Here is a 21,828-nt window from a genome sequence, read left to right as displayed (position 1 = left end):
CCTGACTGGATCAGGATGGCAGATTTCCTTCCCTACAGGACATTAGTCAATAGGGCTATGGAAAGCACAAAAGATTCACTGACTACACAAAGGACAACTTTATGACTTCAACATGAGTAGGTGACCAATACTTAAATGTTCATTAAAAAGGAGACTACAGAACTTTGAATAATGTAATAATGCTTCAACCATACTTTTTAATGACTATCTGTTTTGATTCCAGTTGGTAATCTCACCACTGAAGCACGAAAGGATATGAGCTATTTATGTCTGACAATGTAGGAGTTGAAATGTCATACAGAGCATTTTAAAAAAATTCTTATATTTGAAGTCTCAAACGTTCCATTCTTAGTTTGACTTTTCGGCATCATTTACATGTTAACCTTCTACTTTGAATATTCACACTAATAGCCAGTTTCAAATAAAGCTCTTTGACATGATATAAAGCACATTAGAAATGCAGCCCCAAGATTATTGCTGGGAAGGAAACACAGAAAAGCAAAGCAAAAGAAAGGTCATATTTTTCAAATGGGAAAAATTATATCACCCATATTGCAAGTGTTTTTCTAGATGCTCACATTAGTATCTGTTTTTGTACAAAATCATCAGAGTTTACAAAAAATAGGACACAAGAGATTGCAAGCCGTAATCTGCTGTTCATCTTGACACTATTACTCAGTAGATCTCTAAGTAGTAGTGGAATCATTATTACTTTTACGAACACTTTAGGTTGAAGATATTCAACACATTTACTTTGCTAGAGAAAGAACCATGGAAAATTAAACCAGTCTCAATATAGTCGTAGGTAATTTTCCTGTGTGTAACATCATCCAGTGGGTTTTTTTTCAAAAAAAACTTTAAGGCGCCTTCATCAATAGTTTAGTGAAGCTAATAAACTGCACTTAATTTCAAGAATTCTACATTTCTTTCCCAGAAAAATGGCAACATTAGATTTGATGGTAGATACTGAACATTTTTACAATCAAATATGCAAAGAATGGCCTGTTAAAAGGCCAAAGTATTTATCCAAAAAACAATATGAAGTTTATTATGCTAGTATGAGCAGTATTGAATGCAATCAGTATTTGAAATCAAATTGCTAAATCTTTAAAAAGTTTTAATTAATCTCCAAATGTGTTTTCAAACAAAAAAAAAAATCAAACATGGCTCAGTGACCACAATCTCGCCTCAAAGTCAGAATATCCCACTCAAGAGACTCAAGCAAAGAAGTATTGGCCGATACTCCAGTGCAGCAAGAAGCCATATTGCACTATCAGAGACAGTGGTCTTCAAATACAGCAGAGACCCAATCTGCTGTTCCAGGAGGACAAAGAAAATTCGATTTTGAAGAATGGGGGAATCTTGCAGAGTCCTGGCCAATATATTTATTACTTAAATCACGCAAAAATAGAATTAGTTGGTCATGATTACATTTCTTGGATCTTGTTCTGTTTAAAATTAGCTGCTGCATTTCCTACTCGACAATATTCTCTACATTTCAAAAACAACACCTTAAATTACAGACTTAAAGTGAATTTGGGACACCTGTAAATCACGAACGCCACTATCAAACACAAGGTTTTTCTTAATTTTTAATAAATAAGTTGAAAAGCAAATTATTTCTTAGTATATTCATTTGCTCACATCTTGCTTCAGGTTTATTAAAAATTGAATTGTACCTGCTGCCCAGTGTTATGATAAAAATACTTCAAATGATTTGAAAGCATATGTGGAATAAATTCTTATAAGCAGACTGATTGCCGACTGGATGCAACAGCATCAATCTGAATTCCAAAAATCTGCAATTTTCACCGTCCAATTTTGTAAAATGTTGATTAAAGCAGAACAATTTCTGATCCAGGTGAAGTTAGTTACTGTCAAACAGTTGTGGTTGCTAGCTTTCTTACAACATTAGTAACAATTTTGTGTATCATATAATTAAATTGGTTGCTATAACTGCAAAAATCTTTTGAGGTAAAGGATGGAATTCTTACCAACTTCAAAGTCAATACAGCACTTAATTTCATTGTATATTAAAAATGTTACCTTTTCTAAATGCTTGTTCTGAGGTTTCCTAAAGAATGAAGTCTTAGCGGTAAAGAAATAGTCTAAATCTTCATCTAGGCTGCAATATCCACTGCTCATACTGGTATTCCACGTCACCCAATGACTTAATTTGGTGTTCAAAAATCATTAGAATATCCTGGAGGACTTAGTGTGCTATTTAACAGATCCGACAGCTTTAAAACACAGGACCACTGTACTGCGATTTCCCAATGCAGACAGGAGTTGCCTTGCGTGAGGCAGGCAAAGGGCATCATACAACACACATGCAGAGTCTTCGCTATTCCTGGATCAGCTGCAGCTGTTTGTTTTTACTTCAGTTGTTGTTAATGTTTAACCGTAATCCTCTATGCACTTTACCTCTTCGCTTCTGTCACCAAATTTCTTATTTACACATGGGCTGTGTATCTATCTTCCACTGCCATATAGAAAGTCACTGCTGGCAGCCGGTTTAACATGGTGTAGTTGACAGTCTAGCTCTGGAGCTGTTGGCTGCGGTGCTGCACACCATCTGTGGCTAATCAGCTATCTGCATGCATACACAAGCTGAGTGAGGTCAGCTCCTTCCTGCCTTCTACTTCTATGTGTTTCAACAAAGCAAAGCCACTTCCTCCTGCAAGATTTAAAATACAAAATTCAAATATACGTGTTGATTTATTACAGCCATTTTAAATGTCATGAAATTCTCAAGAAAATGCAAATGGTATCGTATTTGTCAGCAGCCATCACCTTTTTAATGGCTAAACATTTAAATACTCAGTTTTAATTCTATTCCACGTTATAACAATCAATAATTTATTTCATTATTTCAATTCAATGTATATTTTTAATTCCTAGTACACTTAAATACCCAAATCCATTATGTCCCATCATTTTACACATAATGTAATTGATTTTTCATTGCAGAATGTGAATACAAGCTTGTAACCCTTTTAAACAGGTTTGGTTAATAGGATTAAAAGTCTTGCAAAATCTCCACACATGACACAATAATGTATGTTGCATCACTGACAGGAACACTGGATGTTTTAAGTTAATAAAAGTACACTGCATCTTTACAATGTAAATATAAATCTGCATTTAACTGAGTAGCATTCAAAATGTAATAAAACGATACCACAAAATTTTTCTTTTTCCAAAATTCCTTAATGTAGTAGCCTTTTCAGAATATTTCCTTTGTATCTCCCAATGTAAAGTTCAATCAAAGCAATCAAAATGAAAAACTGTCAAAAGGAGGTACTTTTGAGGTTACTGAAAATGCTTTTGTCAGCAAATCCTGTTATAGTTACTCCCTCAAGTACTCAAACTGAGAATGAATTCAATCAAAGTTAAAATCTAGATTAGTCTTGAGCTGAGCATGTTGGGGATGCTGCATCACCTATTCGTGTTCTTAAGTTACATTCTTAACTTTTAGGGTCATAGCTCCATTAAATTCCATTTTAGCAACTGCTTTTTAATGCATTTTTTTTTAAGCTGAATCAGAACAAATGCAATGAAATTTATAGGGCATCTTTCATGTTGTCAGGAATTGCCAAACACTTTACATCTAATTAAATACATTTGAAGAGCAGTCACTTTTGTCCTGGCCTTAGTTTCTCTGAGGGATAAATGTTCGTCAGGAGACCACAGAACCCCTTATTTCACCGGTCAACTTAGATAATCATCTCACCCTCAAGGATGCAGCAATTCCTCAATACTGCACTGAAATATCAGCAGAGATATGACCAAATCTATTTTGTTTAAATGACCAAATCTTTAATCCCTGACATGAACCCATAGCATCTTCCTTCGAAATTAAAGTCGAGTGTGACACGGAGCCAAAGGCTAGCAGTACATAATCAGTGATCTGAACATTATATTAATCTTTGGCTCAAGGAGTTCAGATCTCACATCCGAACTATCATAACCATTTTTGAATCCGAGTTCGTATGGAGTTATCTGCCAGATGCTATAATTAGGCTGAAACTTTTGGGCAATGGAGAGGGAAGTGACCTCTGCTGGCAGGACACTTGTGGATTTTAGTTTATGATATAGAATGCAGTTTGGTTGCTATGAATTTATGGATGATTACATAACATATATCGAGTGTTATTTAAGTAAGTGATCAAAAGGAACCCAACACCTATAATACCAAAGTGTCAATGTCTTGAAAAGCAGAGAGTTGGAAATGAAAGTTGGAAACGAAAGAAAGTTGGGGAAAAAAAATGAAAACAACTTGAAGCTATAGATCAATATTTGTAGGTGTGTTAGGGAGATGCACATTTGGTATTAATGGTTGGGGAGGGGGCTTAAATACAATAATAGTATTTCCAAAAAATGTGAAACAAAATCTTGAGTTATTTGAAATCTTCAATATCCCAAGGCAATTCAATATACCAAAGGTAAGATAGCACCACTCTGATTTCATAAATGGTTCAGTATGATGTATGACTAACCTGCAAGATATTTATGGGCAGCTTGCCTCAGGAGTTCGACCAAGGTTGCAATATAATAAAAAGTTTCTATAGACTGGGATTAATCGATTAATTTAATTAATTAAAAATACACTGGGTGCAGTTAAAAACAGTTCACATCAGAGCTGAAACTTTGGTTTGCAAAAGTTGGGCTTATGGCCTCTGATAGAACAATAGCTGCTGTTGAGCTCTAACCAAGGCTAGCACTTGAGAGGTCCCTGTATAGTTCATAATTTCTTTTAACAGAGAGCCTGGGCAAATTGCTTAACCTTATAATTCTGTCCTAAAAAGGACCAACAGGAAGTTAGGTGCTTTTCACCTAAAAACCCTTTGAATAAACAGTTCTTCCTTGCTCTAACAAGCAATCTCCAATTCCACTCCAGCCCAGGGTGTTAGCAACATTCTAGCCCCAAAATGGAAAAGCACTGGTTTAGGTTTAAAAGTTCCAAATATTTGATTAGAAACATTCACAAATTAGGTGCCAACTTAGTGGAACCAGTTGGACTGCAGCAAAGCAAAAACTGATCTGGGACAAGGATGGATGAAGTCTTCATTCTCCACAGGTGCTGAATACTAAGTTTCTTTGTGTCAATAGTTATACTGTATCTTGAGGAATTGATTGCATAATTTCTTATTAGCTTAACAAAACATATTGTCTTTTCACTGGTACATCAATGCAGTATTGTGTTTCATCGTAAATTAAATAATTAGAATGTTTTGTCAAATAGTTACAAAGTAAATTACTCAGGCTGAACAACTTGCTGTTTTCTCTGCACTGTTGTACCAAGGATCCAAATATTCCAGGCAAACATTATTTGAAAGCAACCAAAAAAAAACTGATTAACTTGAGAACTGATAAAACCAACATATTCCCTGCTCATTCTAAATTGAGACAATTGCATCTATAGAAATTTTAATCAACTGAAAAGCTACACTAAATATCACTTAAATCAATGGTATAAATATGTGGTTGCAACAGATTTAATTAATAAGCACAGTAACTATGATTAACCAAACTCTCATTTCTGCTGGGGAGAGACTGTGAAAGTCCTTATTCCAACTTAAATCCCAAAAGAACAGGAAAAAAAAAACTGCAGAAATTTTGAAGCATTGAATGCATGCTTTGAATCCCAAGTGAACAAACTTGCGAATGGTATTTGTTCGATATTAAAGCTCAGGTGAGTCCATTGGTATGAACATGACTGTATTAACATAGCTGAAGAATCCTGTGAATTTGCCCAATAAACAGATGAACCTAAAAACAGCAGAACCATTACAACACGACTGCTAAGAGAAGAGAATCTGACTCTCCAGGCAGTTATAAGCATGTGTAGAAGTTCTGAGCTTCAGTACATCAGCTATGGCACATACAATGGAGAACAGACAAGTTTAAGTCTTTTCATAATGGGGAGAAGCAGTCCAGTCCTATCAATTATTTTGATATGCAGCTCAGTTCCGTCCACGATGTTGAAAAACAACTTAGAAATCAAATTCAATAATTTGAAGAAAAACAACAAGTATTCATAGAAGAGTCAGCTGCAAGATCAAGGCTGAAGGACAAGTTATAAATATTTCACGGATAATTATGTAAGATGCAGAAAGCATGTTAACCATTGGGAAAATTTTAACTGCAAGAAACTAAATCATTTTTAGTGCAAGTGATTAGTAAGAATGAAGATTAAAAATGCCTATAAAACTAAAGAGACAATTGCCACAGAAATGTCAGATGCTGCTGCTGACAAATCAAAAGAAAAGAATGGACCTGCAAGATGCAAAAGATTCAGAAAATTCAATATACACCTTAGATTTAAAATTGCCAACTTGCTCCAAGAGAAAGTTGTATCTACTCTGAAGTAGACAGCAGAACGAGTGCAAACAAAAATGTAGTGCTAGATAGACACTGGTGCTTCCTACAACATTATCAGCTTTGTGACATTCCAAAAATAAAACTCTTGAAGGTGAAGTTCAGGCTCTGTGAAGAATGATGTGCACCCAAAGAGGACAAATTAAATCCGACAACCCAGTACCAATGCTACCATGAATATATCTGCAATTCCAGATATAAAACATGAGGCTAAATGAGAAACAAGGTGAAAGCTCAGAATGCATATCATTCCAATCAGAACCTGTTAGAGGAAAGGTCAACAACCCAAATATGTGCCATGCATGCAGAGACTAACAAAACAAAAAGAGGGACTGTCTATCTAATAACAAATAGTTCTGCTAATGCACAGGAACAATAATGTGCAAGGCTGGTAGGTTAGATAACTCACAGTTAAAAATTCAAGTTTCTTTATTATGAAAAAGGGGACTAAAATTCTATCATGTGCAAATGACCTTCTTGGCTTGGTGCATCATGTAACCTCTACCATAAGACATAATGTACTCATCCTACTCATATTTTACAAGATATGTTAATGAATTGGTTGACAGAAATGAATGTACAATTGCCAAGTTCACAGATGACAAAAAAACAAATGGTGGGAAGGCATGTAGTGAGGAAAGTAGAGTCTACAGAAGGATATAGACAGGTTAGGTAAGGGGACAAAAACTTAACAGATGGAAGTAATTCAAAGAGGGTCCACTCATTTGATTCTGGATATGGAGAGATTTTCTTATGAGGAGATGTTGAATAGATTGGGTGTGCGCTCATTGGAGTTTAGAAGAATGAGAAGAGACTTTCTTGAACTGTACAAGATTCTTAGGGGGCTTGACAGGGTTGATGTGTAAAGGTTGCTTCTTGTGGGACAGCCTAGAAACTGATAGTATAATCTCAGAGTAAGGGATCAAAATTTTGAAACAAAGAGGAGGAAAAATTTTTTCCTTAGTGGATAGTAAATCTATTAAGTTCTTTATTGCAGAAGGCTGCCAAGGCTGGGTTGTTGAGTATATGCAAAGCTGAGGTAGGCAGATTCTTAATAAACAATTGAACCAAAGCTTACGTGGATAAAATAGGAAAGCAAATTTGGGGATTCAGATCAGCTATGATTTCAATGAATGGCAGAGCAGACTCAAATAGTCTACTTCTGCTCGACAGTCTCGTGGTCTTACCTGAATTAAAATCAAACTATTAAAACATTGTTTCTGAAAGATAAACACTTTACACCTTTACAATAATTATGGACCTATAATTAGTCACACGAACAATAGAACTTCTCAATGTCTCAAACTTCTCAATTGAACAGTTGATCCATTCATGCCAAAAATTTCCAAAAGGTAATCTTCATCTATCATTCAGTTGTCATCATTATTAATGCTATTTCACTTCACAGCCTTAGTGTAATGGAATCTCCAATCTACAGCAAAGGGCAGCAAGGGCAATGTGCTGGAGAGTGCAAGCAGTTGTGCAAGGACATTCACCAGCAGGTGGCGAGAGTGAGGGATAGCCAGCTGGAACAGGTGAACAGATCATCTCTGGAAAAAAGGGTGTCTTTTGGGGAAAGGAGGCTGATGGGGTGAAGGAGCAGACAGAAAAACAGAATCTTTAGGCCAATGTAAACCAAATGGCTTAATTCCACATAAATACTTTGTTTAACCTTAATTTCCCTTTATGATTGTAATAAGATGATGCCAGAGGAATAAAGAGTTCCTGCCTCATGATCTTCAGACTGTGTGGACAAATCTCAAGTTACATTTCATTAGTGAGACAGCAATAAGAATTAGCCAGTAATTTTCACTGTTATTTGCCATTCAGCTATCTGTGCTGAAAATATGTACTTAAACAATGAGTCACAATAGTATCAGGCTCATGCTATCACCTAGCCTTATAAAGACACCATTAAAAGACACAAAATGGTTAATTGTTACTTAGGAAAATTTCTTAAATTTCTAAATAATTTATAAATTATTATTTATAAGAATAAGAGAATATTGCAACATTATAAAACTCCACTTACATAAAATATACTGGTGCTCAATGCGTTTTGCATAAGTAATACAAAAGGCTGAATTTTGACTTTGATGATTGGCAAACGAACATAGCCAATTATTGGACTGGAGCTTGCCCATAGACTTAGAAGCATTTTTCCACTGGATCTTTCTGTATATAGAGCCAAGATGTCATTAGGCCCTCTGCCTGGGATCCAGGAGCTGTGTGAACAGGGCAAGTGACTGTGTTTAACCAAATTGAAGACTTGTTAATGAATCTCAACAGGGGATTGACATCTAGAATATTTAACTCAATGATAAATCAGGTACTGGATGCAAAATAAACAGAAAGAGGAAGAATGATGAAAATAAAGAGAAACAAAGTTTAAAAAAAGCCTCATTACTTTTTTCAAAACTATTTAACTAAAATCTGAAAGAATGAACTTCTCACGTCACTGTAAAAATCAATTTTCTGTGCCAGTACAGTTGTTTAACAAGAACTATCTTGGTTGCAAGTATGTTGCTCTAAATAACTTCAACATACACAAAAAAACAATGCAAGGAGAACAATTTTTCTAAAGTTTCTGCTGCTATCTCTAAATTGTTTGGTTATATTGACAGAAAGTGTTGGAGGAACTCAGCAAGTCTGGAAGTATCTGTGTAGTGAAACAGTTAATGTTTTGAGTCTGACATGACTCTTCTTCTATGACTCTTCTTCAGTGAAGACAAAACATAAACACTGGTTCTCCCTCCACAGATGCTGTCAGATCTGTTGAGCTTCTCCAGCATTCTATCATTTTATTACAGATTTCTAGCATCGAGTATTTTGCTTTTATGTAGGCATGTTGACTACAGAACTCCTGCCCTAATTAGTACAGTGAATCCCAAAATGAAATTATTCCAGACATATTAATGTGTATTTTAATCTGCATAAATTAATTGCAGTGTTAGATACCGGAGCTTGGACTTATTTCCTCATTTTTCCCTTTTCCTTCTTCCCCTCTCCTGAAGATTCCACATTCATGTTGCGAGCACTTCTTCAGTACTTCCTCATATACACAAGCATCATCTGCACACTGACCGTCATTGGGGTGACTTTGGTTTTGGTTTGAAGGTGGCAGCGGTTGAATAATTTCCTACAGGCTCTGTAAGTTAGCTCCACTCAGACATTTATATCCAGTGGAGATGCAAACTGATCGGCAAGGATTTTAAATAAAACTAAATTGCTGCATTTTTGCTGAAATTATCTCATATTTAATAAGCATATTTTTTTAAAATAGGCAGGATTCTCCCCTCCCTAGGAAGTGGTAGAAAGGACAAATAATGAGATGTATTTGCACCTGGGTTAAGCACGCTTTTCCCACCACCTCAATAATCAAGTTCTGTATGGAAGAGTCCATGTGTAGGCAATCTTTATGCCCTGTGCCATTTAAAGATCTCTGGAGGAAATTCAGAACATGGATTAGGGAGAAAAACCTTTGACCTCCCTCACTCTCACCGTTGCCACTCTCCCCTACAAATTGCAAATCTTGCCCTGAACAGTCATTCTCACCAGTCACTGTCTTTGTGGCAACATAGTGTAGGACTCCATCAACTCTCTCCAGCTCCCAGTGGCTGCCCAATTGGCCAGCAGCTTCAGACATGGTGGACCTCTCCTGCACAGTACTGGATAGAACGAGAAGCTCACCAGTCAGTTCATCAGCGTCTGCTGGCTTGTTCTAGTGGGCTTTCGTTGGTAGGAGAGGGGAATTACTCACTGTTAAAAGACCCCACCTCCATCCAGAATGAAAAGAACTTAACCAAGGCCTATATCTCTGTTGATATGATAGGGAACTTATCGCTTAGCTTACCAATATCTGTATTCATGGAGGTCACATATGTTTAAGACAGTCAAAACAATGGCTTCAAAAAAAAATGAAAGGGAAAAGAAAGGCAGTGCTTGTGGCACAAGATCATTCATGCTTACTGGTAATTAATGTTTGGATTGTGAGCCTGAATTGAAGTTAATCTGCTGCATCACATTAACTATCATTAACTTAATGCTGGGCTTCCATCAGCACAATACATTAAACATCTCCAGCTAATCTTGCATGGTGCTGTTCATAGTCTGGAATCTGAATGTTTCATCAAAATGTTAATTGATGGTTTATGGCAACAAAAATCTGCCTATAATCCAAGCTAAAATTTCAATAGATCAAGGAAATGAATTGAATTATGAAACAGTTGTTCCATTCCTGAACAAAATATAAAATATTCAAATGCTACACATTACTTTCCTTATAAATTCTCAAAAATGACTATGCAGAACATGAACTTTAAGAGAAAAAGAATTTGCAATTTCTTTCTATACTTCTGTCCTTCACTATCTCCATTTCCTGGTATATTTTCACATCAACGATACTTTTGTAGAGACAGCCCAGAGTTTGAAATATCCAATTTAAAATGTGTCTCAACATTAAGATTGTTTTCATTCACATACAAGTAAAACAAAGGACTAACAAAACTGGGACACCCCCCCCCACTATCACAACATACTTTCCGTTAAAGGCCTCTGCCCACTTCCTGTTGTAGAATGTGTTGAAAGTTTAGTTCAGCCACATTTGAACATCAATTTACAACATTTCAAAGTAACAATTACTGTTGCCTTTTTATTGGGAGAAAAGCAGATTTATAGTTATTTTAAAAATGAATGTAGATAGGAAGGAATAATAAGAACCTAAGTTCTCATCAAAAAAACAATGAGAGAGAGATCAAACTTTAGCACAATGAGCCACAGTTAACTATAACTCAAATTTATGCAATTTGTTCTATTGTGCAAAATACACAGTTTGTTAAGCTTAGCATTTTATAAGTACTTTGTAATTTTCTCATGTAGTGGTCAACAGGAAGGTGCTGGAAAAGCACAGCTGGTCATGCAGCATCCAAGAAGCAGGAGAATTGACATTTCCAGCATAAGCTCTTCATCAGGAATGAGGCTTGTGGGCCAGGAGGCTGAGAGATAAATGTGAGTGGGGTGGGCTGAGGGTAAGGTAACTGAGAATGCGATAGGTAGATGAAGGGAATAGGTCGGAGATGAGGATGGAGCAGATAGGCGGGAAGGAAGATGGACAAGTAGGACAGGTCAAGATGGCGGCACCAAGTTGAAAAGTTGGATCTGGGATAAGGTGCGGGAAGGGGAAATGAGGAAACTGATTAAATCCACATTGATCCGACATGGTTGGAGAGTCCCAAGGTGGAAGATGAGGCGCTCGTCCTCCAGGCGTCAGGTGGTAAGGGCTTGGTGATGGAGAAGGCCCAGGGGTGCCATGTCCTTGGGGTGTGGGAGGGTGTGTTAAAGTGTCTGGTCACGAGGCGGTAGGGTTGTTTCGTGCGTGACCCAGAGATGTTCTCTGAAGCATTTGGAAGTAGGTGTCCTGCCTCCCCATTATATAGAGGAGACCACATCGGGAGCAACAGATACAGCAAATTATGTGTGTGGAATTGCAGGTAAATCTCTGATGGATGTGGAAGGCTCCTTTGGGGCCTTGGATGGAGGTAAGGGTGGAGGTGTGGTGGCAAGGGAAGATGTCGGGAAGGGAGGATGGGTTGGTGGAGAGCGTGAACCTGACAAGTCAGTCATGGAGGGAATGGTCTTTACAGAACGTGGATCAGGGAGGAAAATACATCTGTGGTGGTGGGGTCTGTATGTAGGAGGTAGAAATGATAGAGAATGATGCGATATATCTGGAGGTTGATGGGGTAGAAGGTGAGGACCAGGGGTTTCTGTCCTTGTTGCGGTTGGGGGTGAAATTCAAGGGCAGAGGTGCGGGAAGTGGATGAGATGTGCAGGAGAGCATCATCAACAATATGGGAGGGGAAATTGCAGTCTTTGAAGAAGGAGGCCATCTGGTATTTTCTGTAGTGGAAATGGTCCTTCTGGGAGCAGATGTGGTGGAGGCAGAGGAATTTGGAATAAGGGATAGCGTTTTTACAGGAGGCAGGGTGGGAATCGGTGGGTTTGTAGTAGATGTCCATATTGAGTCAGTGACTGTTAATGGAGATGGAGAGATTCAGGAAGGGGAGGGAGGTATCAGAGATTGGCTAGGTGAACTTAAGATTGGGGTGGAACGTGTCAGTGAAGTTGATGAACTGTTCAACCTCCTTGTGGGAGATGGCGCCAATACAGTCATCAATGTAGCAGAGGAAAAGGTGGGGAATGGTGCCGGTATAGCTGCAAAAGATGGACTATTCCACGTATCCGACGAAGAGACAGGTATAGCTGGGGTCCATGCGGGTGCCCATGGCTCCCCTTTTAGTCTGGAGGAAGTGGGAGGATTCAAAGGAGAAACTATTGAGGGTGAAGACCAGTTCAGCCAAACGAATGAGTGTGTCAGTAGAAGGGTACTGATGGGGACACCAGCTGGGATAGGACAGTGACATGGTATGGGGAGAGGAGTTTAGTGGGGCAGGAGCAGGCCAAGATGATAGGTCGGCTGGGAGAAATACATGCAGACATGCCATTGAGATATAGCATAAACATTTTATTTATTTAATAATTTGTTTCATGTGATGTGGACATAGTTGGCTGGGTCAGTGTTTAATGGCCAAGTGGTAGTTTTTACCATGTATTGCAGTTCTTGTCCTTCGAGATGGAAGTGGAAGTGGGTTTGGAAGGTGTTGTCTAAGGGGATCTTTTACACTGCATTTTGTAGATGGCACACACAACGGCTACCGAGAGTCAGTGATGAAGGGAGTGGATGTGGTATCAATCACGTGGCTGCCTTGTCCTGGATGGTGTCAAGCTTCTTGAGTGTTGTCAGAGCTGCACTCAGGCAAGTGGGGAGTATTCTTGCAGATGGTGGACAGGTTTTCAGAGTCAGGAGGTAAATTGCTCATTGCAGAATTCCAAGCATCTGACCTGCTCTTGCAGTTATTATATTGATATGGTTAGCCTAGTTCAATTTCTGGTCGGTGATAATTCCCAATACATTTATTGCAGGGGAATTCCTAAGGGGAGGTAATGGCCTTGTGGTATTATTGATTAACTACAAATCCAGAGACCCAGGTCATGCTCTGGGCCCCTGGTTTTAAATTCTGCCACGGCACATGGTAGAATTCAAATTCAATTTAAAAATTGGAAATAAGGGTTTAAATGATGACCATGAAATTGTTGACAAAATGTTTCTGGTTCACTAATGTCCTATACAGGAAGGAAACTGCCGTCCTTGCCCGGTCTGGCATGTGATTCCAGATCCACAGTGTGATTGACTCTTAACTGTCCTCTAGACAATTAAGGATGGGCAGTAAATGGCCTGGCCAGTGACACCCACATCTTGTGAATGATTTTTCTTTTAAAAATTCAGCAATGATATACCATCAACTGTCAAGGGGTGATGGTTAGATTCTCTTATTGGAAATGGTAATTGCCTGACACTTGTGGTCATGAATGCTTCTTGCTATTTATATGGATCTTGTCCAGGTCTTGTTGTACTTGGACATCGAGCGCTTCAGTATCCGAGTTGAGAATGGTGCTAAACATTATATAATCATCAGTGAACATCCCCATTTGTGACCTCATTAAGCAGGGGGGGGGGGGGTCATTGATGAAGCACCTGAACTTGGTTAGGCCTAGGTCACTATCCTGAGGAAAGCTTGCAGCGATATCATGGAGCGGAGGTGACTGACCTATAACAAACAACCATCTTACTTTGTGCTTAAGTAGGATTCCAACCAGTGGAGAGCTTCCCACATTGATTCTCATTTTACTAGGGTTCTTTGAGGCCACACTTGGTTAAATGCAGCCTTGATATCAAGGACAGCCACTCTCACTTCATCTCTAGAATTCAGTTCTTTTGTTCACATTTGAACTAATGCTGCAATGGTGGTCAGGAGCCGTGTATCCTCAACAGAACTGAAACCAAGTATCAGTGAGCAAGCTTTTACTAAGCAAGTGCTGCTGGATAGCACTATTGATGACACCTTCCATCCTTTTATTAATGAATGTCGATTGATGGGGCAGTAATTGGCTGGGATGGATTTTCCCTGTTTTCTACGTGCAGGATAACACCTATCACAATTTTCTACACGTTCAGATAAATGCCAATGTTGTAGCTGTACTGGAACAACTTGACTAGGGACAGGCAACTTCTAGAACACATCTTCAAGACTATTTCTGTAAATGTTATCAAAGTCCATAGCCTTTGCAGTATCCAATGCCTCTAAACATTTGTTGAGATTAGGTGAAGTAAATTGAACTGTCTGAAGACTGGTACCGGAGATGCTGGGGACCTTTGAATGAGGCGAAGATAGATTATCAATTCACAACCTCTGGCTGGAGATGGTTGCAAATGCTGTATGAGGCATGCCATCCTATACTCTTCATTGAAATAGGGTTGATCCACTGGCTTGAAGGTAATGGTAGAGTGCAGGATAAGCTCGGCCATGAGATTACAGATTATGTTGGATTACAACTCCGTTGCTGATGGCCCACAGCATCTCACACATGCCCAATCCTCAGCTGCTAGATCTGTTTAATGACTATCCCATTAGCTCAACAGTAAAGCTATGCAACATGACAGACAGGAGTTTTCTGTTCGCAGGACTGTTGGGTAGCTAGCAGGACATTTCCTTGCCTAGATTCAACTTGATGCCATGGACACTTCATTGCATTCAGGGTCAATGTTGAGAATTCCTAGGACAATCCCCTATCACTGTATACCACTGTGCCACCACCTCTGCTGGATCAGTCCTGCTGGTATTCCAAAACATGCCCAGCAATGGTGATCAGTGTTGTCTAAAACACTGGGAGGTATAATTCTGAGAGCAAAGCTAGGTCAGCCTGTGACTTGACTTGTCTGTGAGTAGGCTTTCTCAATGTTGGCATTAGCTCCCAATAAGTGAGAAGGTGAACTTTGTAGGGTCGACAGGATTGCGCTTGCCATTGTCATTTCTTGTGTGTCTTGTTTGATACTAGATGATCCATCCAATTTTAGTCCTTTTTTGAGACTTTCTAGCTATGAAGACAATGGCGTGGCTTGCTAGGATCACTTCTGGGAGCAGAAAAAGGGTCAACCACATTTCTGTGGCTTTAGAGTCATTAGTTCAGACCAGATAAAGAGGGCAGTTCTTATTGTTCCTTCCCTAAACAAACATTAATGAACAAGATGGGATTTCAAGGCACTTGACAATGGTATCATAGATATCACTAGAATTTTAATTCGAGATTTTTTTTATTGAATTTAAATCCCACTAGCAGCCGGGTAGAATTCAAACTGTGGTATCCACAATACTACTGGATTTCTGGGTTATGAACCCAGCAACAATACCACTAGACCTTATCTTAAGGGTCATTTGCAATATAACTGGCGACTTTAACTGCACGTGTTGCAGATAGTAGTCCAAACAAGAGCCTTGATTTATTTAATATTTGAAGGGCATCTACCCGAATGATCTGCTTCATTTCACTTAAAACATTTCAGAGGTAATTAAACCAGTAGATGTGCATAACCATACAAAATTAAATGTTTATTGGAATGCACTTCTCCTGTAATGTACAGCATGCACACTTGCCCAATTTCTACCTCTGGCTAAACTATGTTATTGCAATTGTTCAAGCTTATGTAGGCCATCAAATGAGATTACTTTCAATATACAATATTTTTGGATGTCAGTTCAAAGAATGTCCAAACATATTTTTGAAGTGTATTTGTATTTGTAAGGTGTATTTGTATTTGTAAGGTGTATTTGTCAATACCAAATGTTTACTTAGAATAACAACATTTGCTTGATTTCCAGTCCTGCTGTATGAGATGAGTTGTCAGAGGAAGTGGTGGAGGTTGGTACAATTACAACATTGAAAAGGCATCTGGATGGGTATATGAATAGGAAGAGTTTAGAGGGATATGGACCAAGTGCTGGCAAACGGGATTAGGTTCATTTCGGATAAATGATGGGCATGGGCAAGTTGGACCAAAGGGTTTGTTTCCATGTTGTACATCCCTATGACTCTATGTGCATTTTTAAAAACAAAAGGTTTATAGTTACATAGTACCTTTCACAAATGATGGACACTTCAAAGTGTATTACAACAAATAAAGTATTTTTGAAATGTAATCTTTGTTGAAACATAGAAAATGCAGCACCCTGTGCTGTTTGTGTGAGTTTGCCGTGCATTGTGAGAACCAATAGAGCACTATGTTTTTGATATTGATGGGAGAGATAAATATTGGCCAGGATAACTCGCTTCCTCTTCTTTCTTGCAGTGTCATACAATCTTTCACATCTACCATATATATTGCAATCTTTTTGAACTGTTGTATCGCTAAACTATTTTCTCATTTCAGCATCCGTGGTCTCCTCCCTATCACAGACCTTCTTCGTTCTTCCTGCCTCCTCCACTTAAAACCTCTTACTTTTCTATTTCTCTTCAGTTCTGATAAACAATCCTGGACTTGAAACACAAACCTCTTGTTTCTCTCCACACAGTATGAACCAGAGTTTTCCAGTATCTGTATATTATAAACGCAAAATCAAAAGTGAGGTTAGTCCAAGGGTTACAGGCTTTTAATTGCAAGTGAATGCTCTGACTATTATAAGTAGTTTACATAAAAGGGTGGGATTTTTGTGGTGAATGATTAAATTTAGGCAAACCCTGAACAAAGTAAATGGTCCTAAATATCTCTGAGTGCCCTCTCAGCACTGTGCTTTCCTCAGGTTTACCCAAGTCATATTTGGAATGGTTCCCTTTCTGTCCTTGCTGTATGTGCATTCAACTTGATGCAATAAGATTGAACAAACATCCTTGTTGAAAGCATTTAAGTGGGCTATACTCCAGAGAACTGTCAGAAACATCCAGGCACTAAAAACCTTATTTGAATAGTTTGTATTGGATAATGATTTGATGTAGTGATAGCTTAGATTGCATCTTCTCTTGGCAAGAAACTAAAGTTACATAAAGGCATCATAATTCATATTCAATTTTTAGCCCTTGTCCCCAACAGCCATGCCATAACTTCAAAGTAATTTTCTGGCTGTAAAGCACTTTTATACATCTAGGGCAGCGTTGTGTCTCAGTGGTTAGCACGGAGGCCTTACAGCACCAGGGACCTGGGTTCCATCCTCAGGCCACTGTCTGTGTGGAGTTTGCACACTCTCCCTGCTTCCGTGTGGGTTTTCTCTGGGTGCTCCAGATTCCTCCCACAGTCCAAAGACGTGCAGGTTAGGGGAATTGCCTATGCTGATTTGTCCATAGTGACCAGGGATGTGCAGTGTAGGTGAACTTGCCATGGGAAATGCAGGGTAACAGGAATGGGGTGGTTCTGGGTGTGATGCTGTTTGGAGTGTTGGTGTGGACTCAACGGGCTGAATGGCCTGTTTCCACACTGTAGGGATTCTATGATTGGGTGATCATGAAACGGTCAAATACAGAAGAGGTAATACTGCAAAACAAAATCATTATGCCAGCTATTAGTACTGCACTCAGAACAATATAACATCATGGCTGTGACAAGCCCCAAAGGATCCTTCCACATCCGACATAACATTGGTGGAGATACAGGTAAATTTTATCGACTGTATCCGTTGCACCTGATGCGATCTCGTCTACAACGGGGAGACAGGACGCCTACTAGCAGATTATTTCAGAGAACATCTCTGGGACACCCACATAAACCAGCCCCTGTGGCTGAACACTTCAACTCCCCCTCCCACTCCACCAAGGACATTCAGGTCCTGGGCCTCCTCCATCGCCAAACCCTTACCACCTGGCACCTGATGAAGAATGCCTCATATTCCACATTAGGACCCTGCAACCACACAGGACCAATGTGGATTTCAACAGTTTCCTCATTTTCCCTCCCCCCACACTATCCCAGTCCCAAGCCTCCAACCCCTGACCTATCAATCACCTTTCCCATCATTCCGCTCCACCCTCCTCTCTGACCTATAACCTTCTCCTTCACTTCCATCTACCTACCGCATTCTCAGCTACCTCCACCCCCAACCCCACCGCCCTCCCATTTATCTCTCAGCCTCCCCAGCCCAGAAGCCTCATTCCTGATTAAGGGCTTATGTCCGAAACATCGATTCGCCTGCTCCTCAGATGCTACCTGACCTGCTGTGCTTTTCCAGCACCACATTCTTGACTGTGATCACTGATCAGCAAATTAAGTGGTAACCCTTCCTGTTGAAGTGTGTTCTTGACTGACAGATTGCATGTCATTGGGACACTTCTGAAATCTGCATTTAATAGAAGCAAAACATTGTATTCTGCAGGTCTGGCAGCATCTACAACTGCAGTTTTTGAAGTCGGATACTGCAGCAAAGTCCACAGCAATATTATACCTAATAAGTGACTCCGTAGAAGACAAGTATGAGTAAGTCCTCTTGCAGGCAGCCCTTACATGTGGCCAGTTGCCCTTATACAGCTGCCTACCTTGGTGCTGTAGCTTCAGTTAATCTTCCTCTTTTCATCCAAAATGAATTAAAGAACCAAGATGATATTCAGACATTTTTGTTGTAGGTGTAGAAGAAGAACAAAAACTTCCAAAGTAAAATCTTCTGTGGAAATGTAAACAGATACCAATGATCGGAGCATTTCCAAGAGTGTGCCCTTCAAACATCACTTCTGACTTAAAACAGAAACCCATCCAAATATTACTGAATGGGGTTTAGTTGGAATTAAAATAGATTTAGAATCCGCATGTTATTATCGTATAGAACAGTTCCACCTAAATGCATTACCAACCTCTTTGCTTCAGACATCAACCTTGGTTGCTAATGAAAATTTAGAGAAAATATGGCAGGTAGGCAGCAAATGTAAAGAAGGAATTTTTAACGTAAAATGCACTTTTTGCTGGGCATAAGTTAAAATCATTCCACTTATGCAATTATATTCACAACAAGTGCAAACTCTCTTGCATCCTTCCAGCATTACATAAAGGTCATGTAAAATTCAATGATGGATTTAATAGATCACCAGTTGTAAAACATTAATCAATCCGTACAAATAACCCCATATGCAAACAAGTAATGAAATACTTTTAAACCTTGAAGCATGATTGGTTTTGTTCCTTTATGTAAGCTTCTCCAGAAGAAATGTAGACCCATAAATAAAATCTGGTATATTTACAGTCATCCTAGTCTTGGTAAATAACTTAAGTAATTGAGCCACAGCTAGAATTCTAATTCTACTTTAAAATAGATTTTAGGTTGTTGCAACCACTCTTGGTTTTCAGGAGTCATATGGACTTGAAACGTTAATTCCATTTCATCCTCCAAAGATACTGTCAGACCTACTGAGTTTCTCCAGCATACGCTGTATTTACTTATTTCAGAAGTACAGTATCTACAATATTTTACTTTAGGAATTAAAGCAACTTCAGCAAGATGGCAAAAAAAACTTGTCATTAACTTCATGGGTTCATTAATTAAAACAAGATCTGAGGATCTCCTACAGTCCCTTTTCTTCTCCCTGGAAACGTACACCCAGACCGGAGGTGGAGTAGCAACAAATATATTGGCATCACAAACATGATTCTATGTCAAATAAAAATCTTACTGGTGCTAATACAAAATTAAACTGAACAGAGTGCACCTAATTATTCTTCTTCAAAACATCTATGCATAAATTTACAAAAGAAACTCGGTGAACCACAATGCAGCTGACTAAGAGGTTCGATGTTGCCCAGTAAACCAAAAGTTAAAAAATAAACTAAGTGTGAGTGGAAGATTTTGAAAAGAGCTGCTGACATTGAACCGAAGGGAAGCAAATGCAATAAAAAAAAAACAAACAATCTTTGATTGAAAGAGCAGCAAGCAGCTTAATGTCAACCGTTTAACTTGGGACTTAGTCATTTTCTCTCGCCAGTTCTGCTTTACAGAAAAGTATGACCTTATTTATTGGATCTCCAGCTTGATACTTTTGAATGGCCATTTCTATAAATTAATCATTTTAAATTATCAATTTATTGTTTGCAAATCCCTCAACCCCACCCCCAATTAGGTCTCTGTCATAGCAAACCTCATTTTTCTGAAATATGACATCCCATATCCAGAGCAAAATAGCAACACCCAATCCTACTTTTCCCTGAGTGAGACAAAAAGTTAAATGTGTCCCCTCATGGGAAAAAAAAATGAGCAGCTCTGTTGTAAAGCAATCCACCAGACTTTTATTCATTTAGATTTATGCATAATTTCTGATATCATAATAGTTATCAATATGCCAAATGCAACTGTTTAACAAAGTGATATGTTCTCTTTTTGGAATCATGGGGATGGTATTGCTTTTTATTTTGTTTGTTCTTAGGATGTGGACAACACTGACAAAAGCATGATTTGGAGATGCCGGTGTTGAACTGGGGTGTACAAAGTTAAAAATCACACAACACCAGGTTATAGTCCAACAGGTTTAATTGGAAGCACTAGCTTTCGGAGAATCGCTCCTTCATCAGGTTCAAAGTTTGTGAGAAGAATCGAATCCTTCCACCATGTGTCAGATACAGACCACCAGTCAACAACCCACAAGCCAGGGACACAGCCAGACAGAAGGGATTCAGGATGATCCAGGTAATGATTACAGACGCTCACGACAGACTTCACAAATACAGACAAGAAATTGCGTGCCAAAAATCGTTAATTTCAAAAACCACCAATCAGGAATGGACCCAGACCATAGAACAGGCCGTCACCATAGGACAGAACAGGACCACACACTGCAAAAAAATGGCCCTAAAAGAAAACATGGCCAAACTAACACACAACAGAGGGGACACCACAACACACACCTGGGTTAGAAACCCCTCCCACAGACAGCTCACAGCCATGGAAAGAACAATACTGGCCAAGGGACTCAACTACAACCACAGGGACGCCAAGACAGCAGACTTCCTAGCAGCACTAGAATGCACACTCAGGAAGAATGGACTGACAGAAGAGACACAACAAACAGTGAGACAAAGTATCGTACCTCTGATAACAAGGAAAAGACAAACACATAACCTCAACACCAAGGAGAGGGAAGCACTAAAATCACTAAGAAACGATAAGAACATAATCATACTACCAGCAGACAAAGGCAGAATGATGGTCATACTGGACAAAGCAGACTACATCCAAAAAGCTCAACAACTACTTGCAGATACCAACACCTACCAAAAGAGGGAATTTGACCCCACCCCACAGCTCACCAATAGGATAAACAACACACTGAGGAACCGACAAAAAAGAAAATGGACAGATAACCAGGTTTGACCTACAAAGAATGAAACCTGAAAGCAACAACACCCCCAGATTCTATGGACTACCTAAAGTGCACAAACCAGACATCCCACTCAGACCTATAGTATCACTACCAGGGACACCATCACACAAACTGGCTAAAGAACTACAGCAGAAACTGAAACAACTGATCAGCGGATCCAGACACTCTAAACAATCAACACATGAATTCTTGGACATCATCAGAAAT

The 21,828-nt window shown here is 39.0% G+C and overlaps 1 protein-coding gene across 2 annotated transcripts in view; it reads right to left on the bottom strand.

Moving 5' to 3' along the window:
• rassf5 (Ras association domain family member 5) overlaps positions 1–21,828 on the bottom strand; it is a 123,316-nt gene that overhangs the window by 70,846 nt on the left and 30,642 nt on the right. Inside the window, exon 1 of one of the 2 annotated variants that reach the window (XM_043716601.1) lies at positions 2,047–2,595. The exons of the other annotated variant lie outside the window; for it this stretch is intronic. Coding sequence (XP_043572536.1) covers positions 2,047–2,145 — 99 coding nt within the window. The 5' untranslated portion in view covers positions 2,146–2,595. Of the gene's footprint in view, positions 1–2,046; positions 2,596–21,828 lie in introns of those variants that run through there. 2 annotated transcript variants of the gene reach the window in all.

Source organism: Chiloscyllium plagiosum, chromosome 26 (genome assembly GCF_004010195.1).
Source record: "Chiloscyllium plagiosum isolate BGI_BamShark_2017 chromosome 26, ASM401019v2, whole genome shotgun sequence".
Lineage (NCBI taxonomy): Eukaryota > Metazoa > Chordata > Chondrichthyes > Orectolobiformes > Hemiscylliidae > Chiloscyllium > Chiloscyllium plagiosum.
Note: the sequence above shows the minus strand (reverse complement) of the source record. Positions and strands in the feature narration are given on the sequence as shown.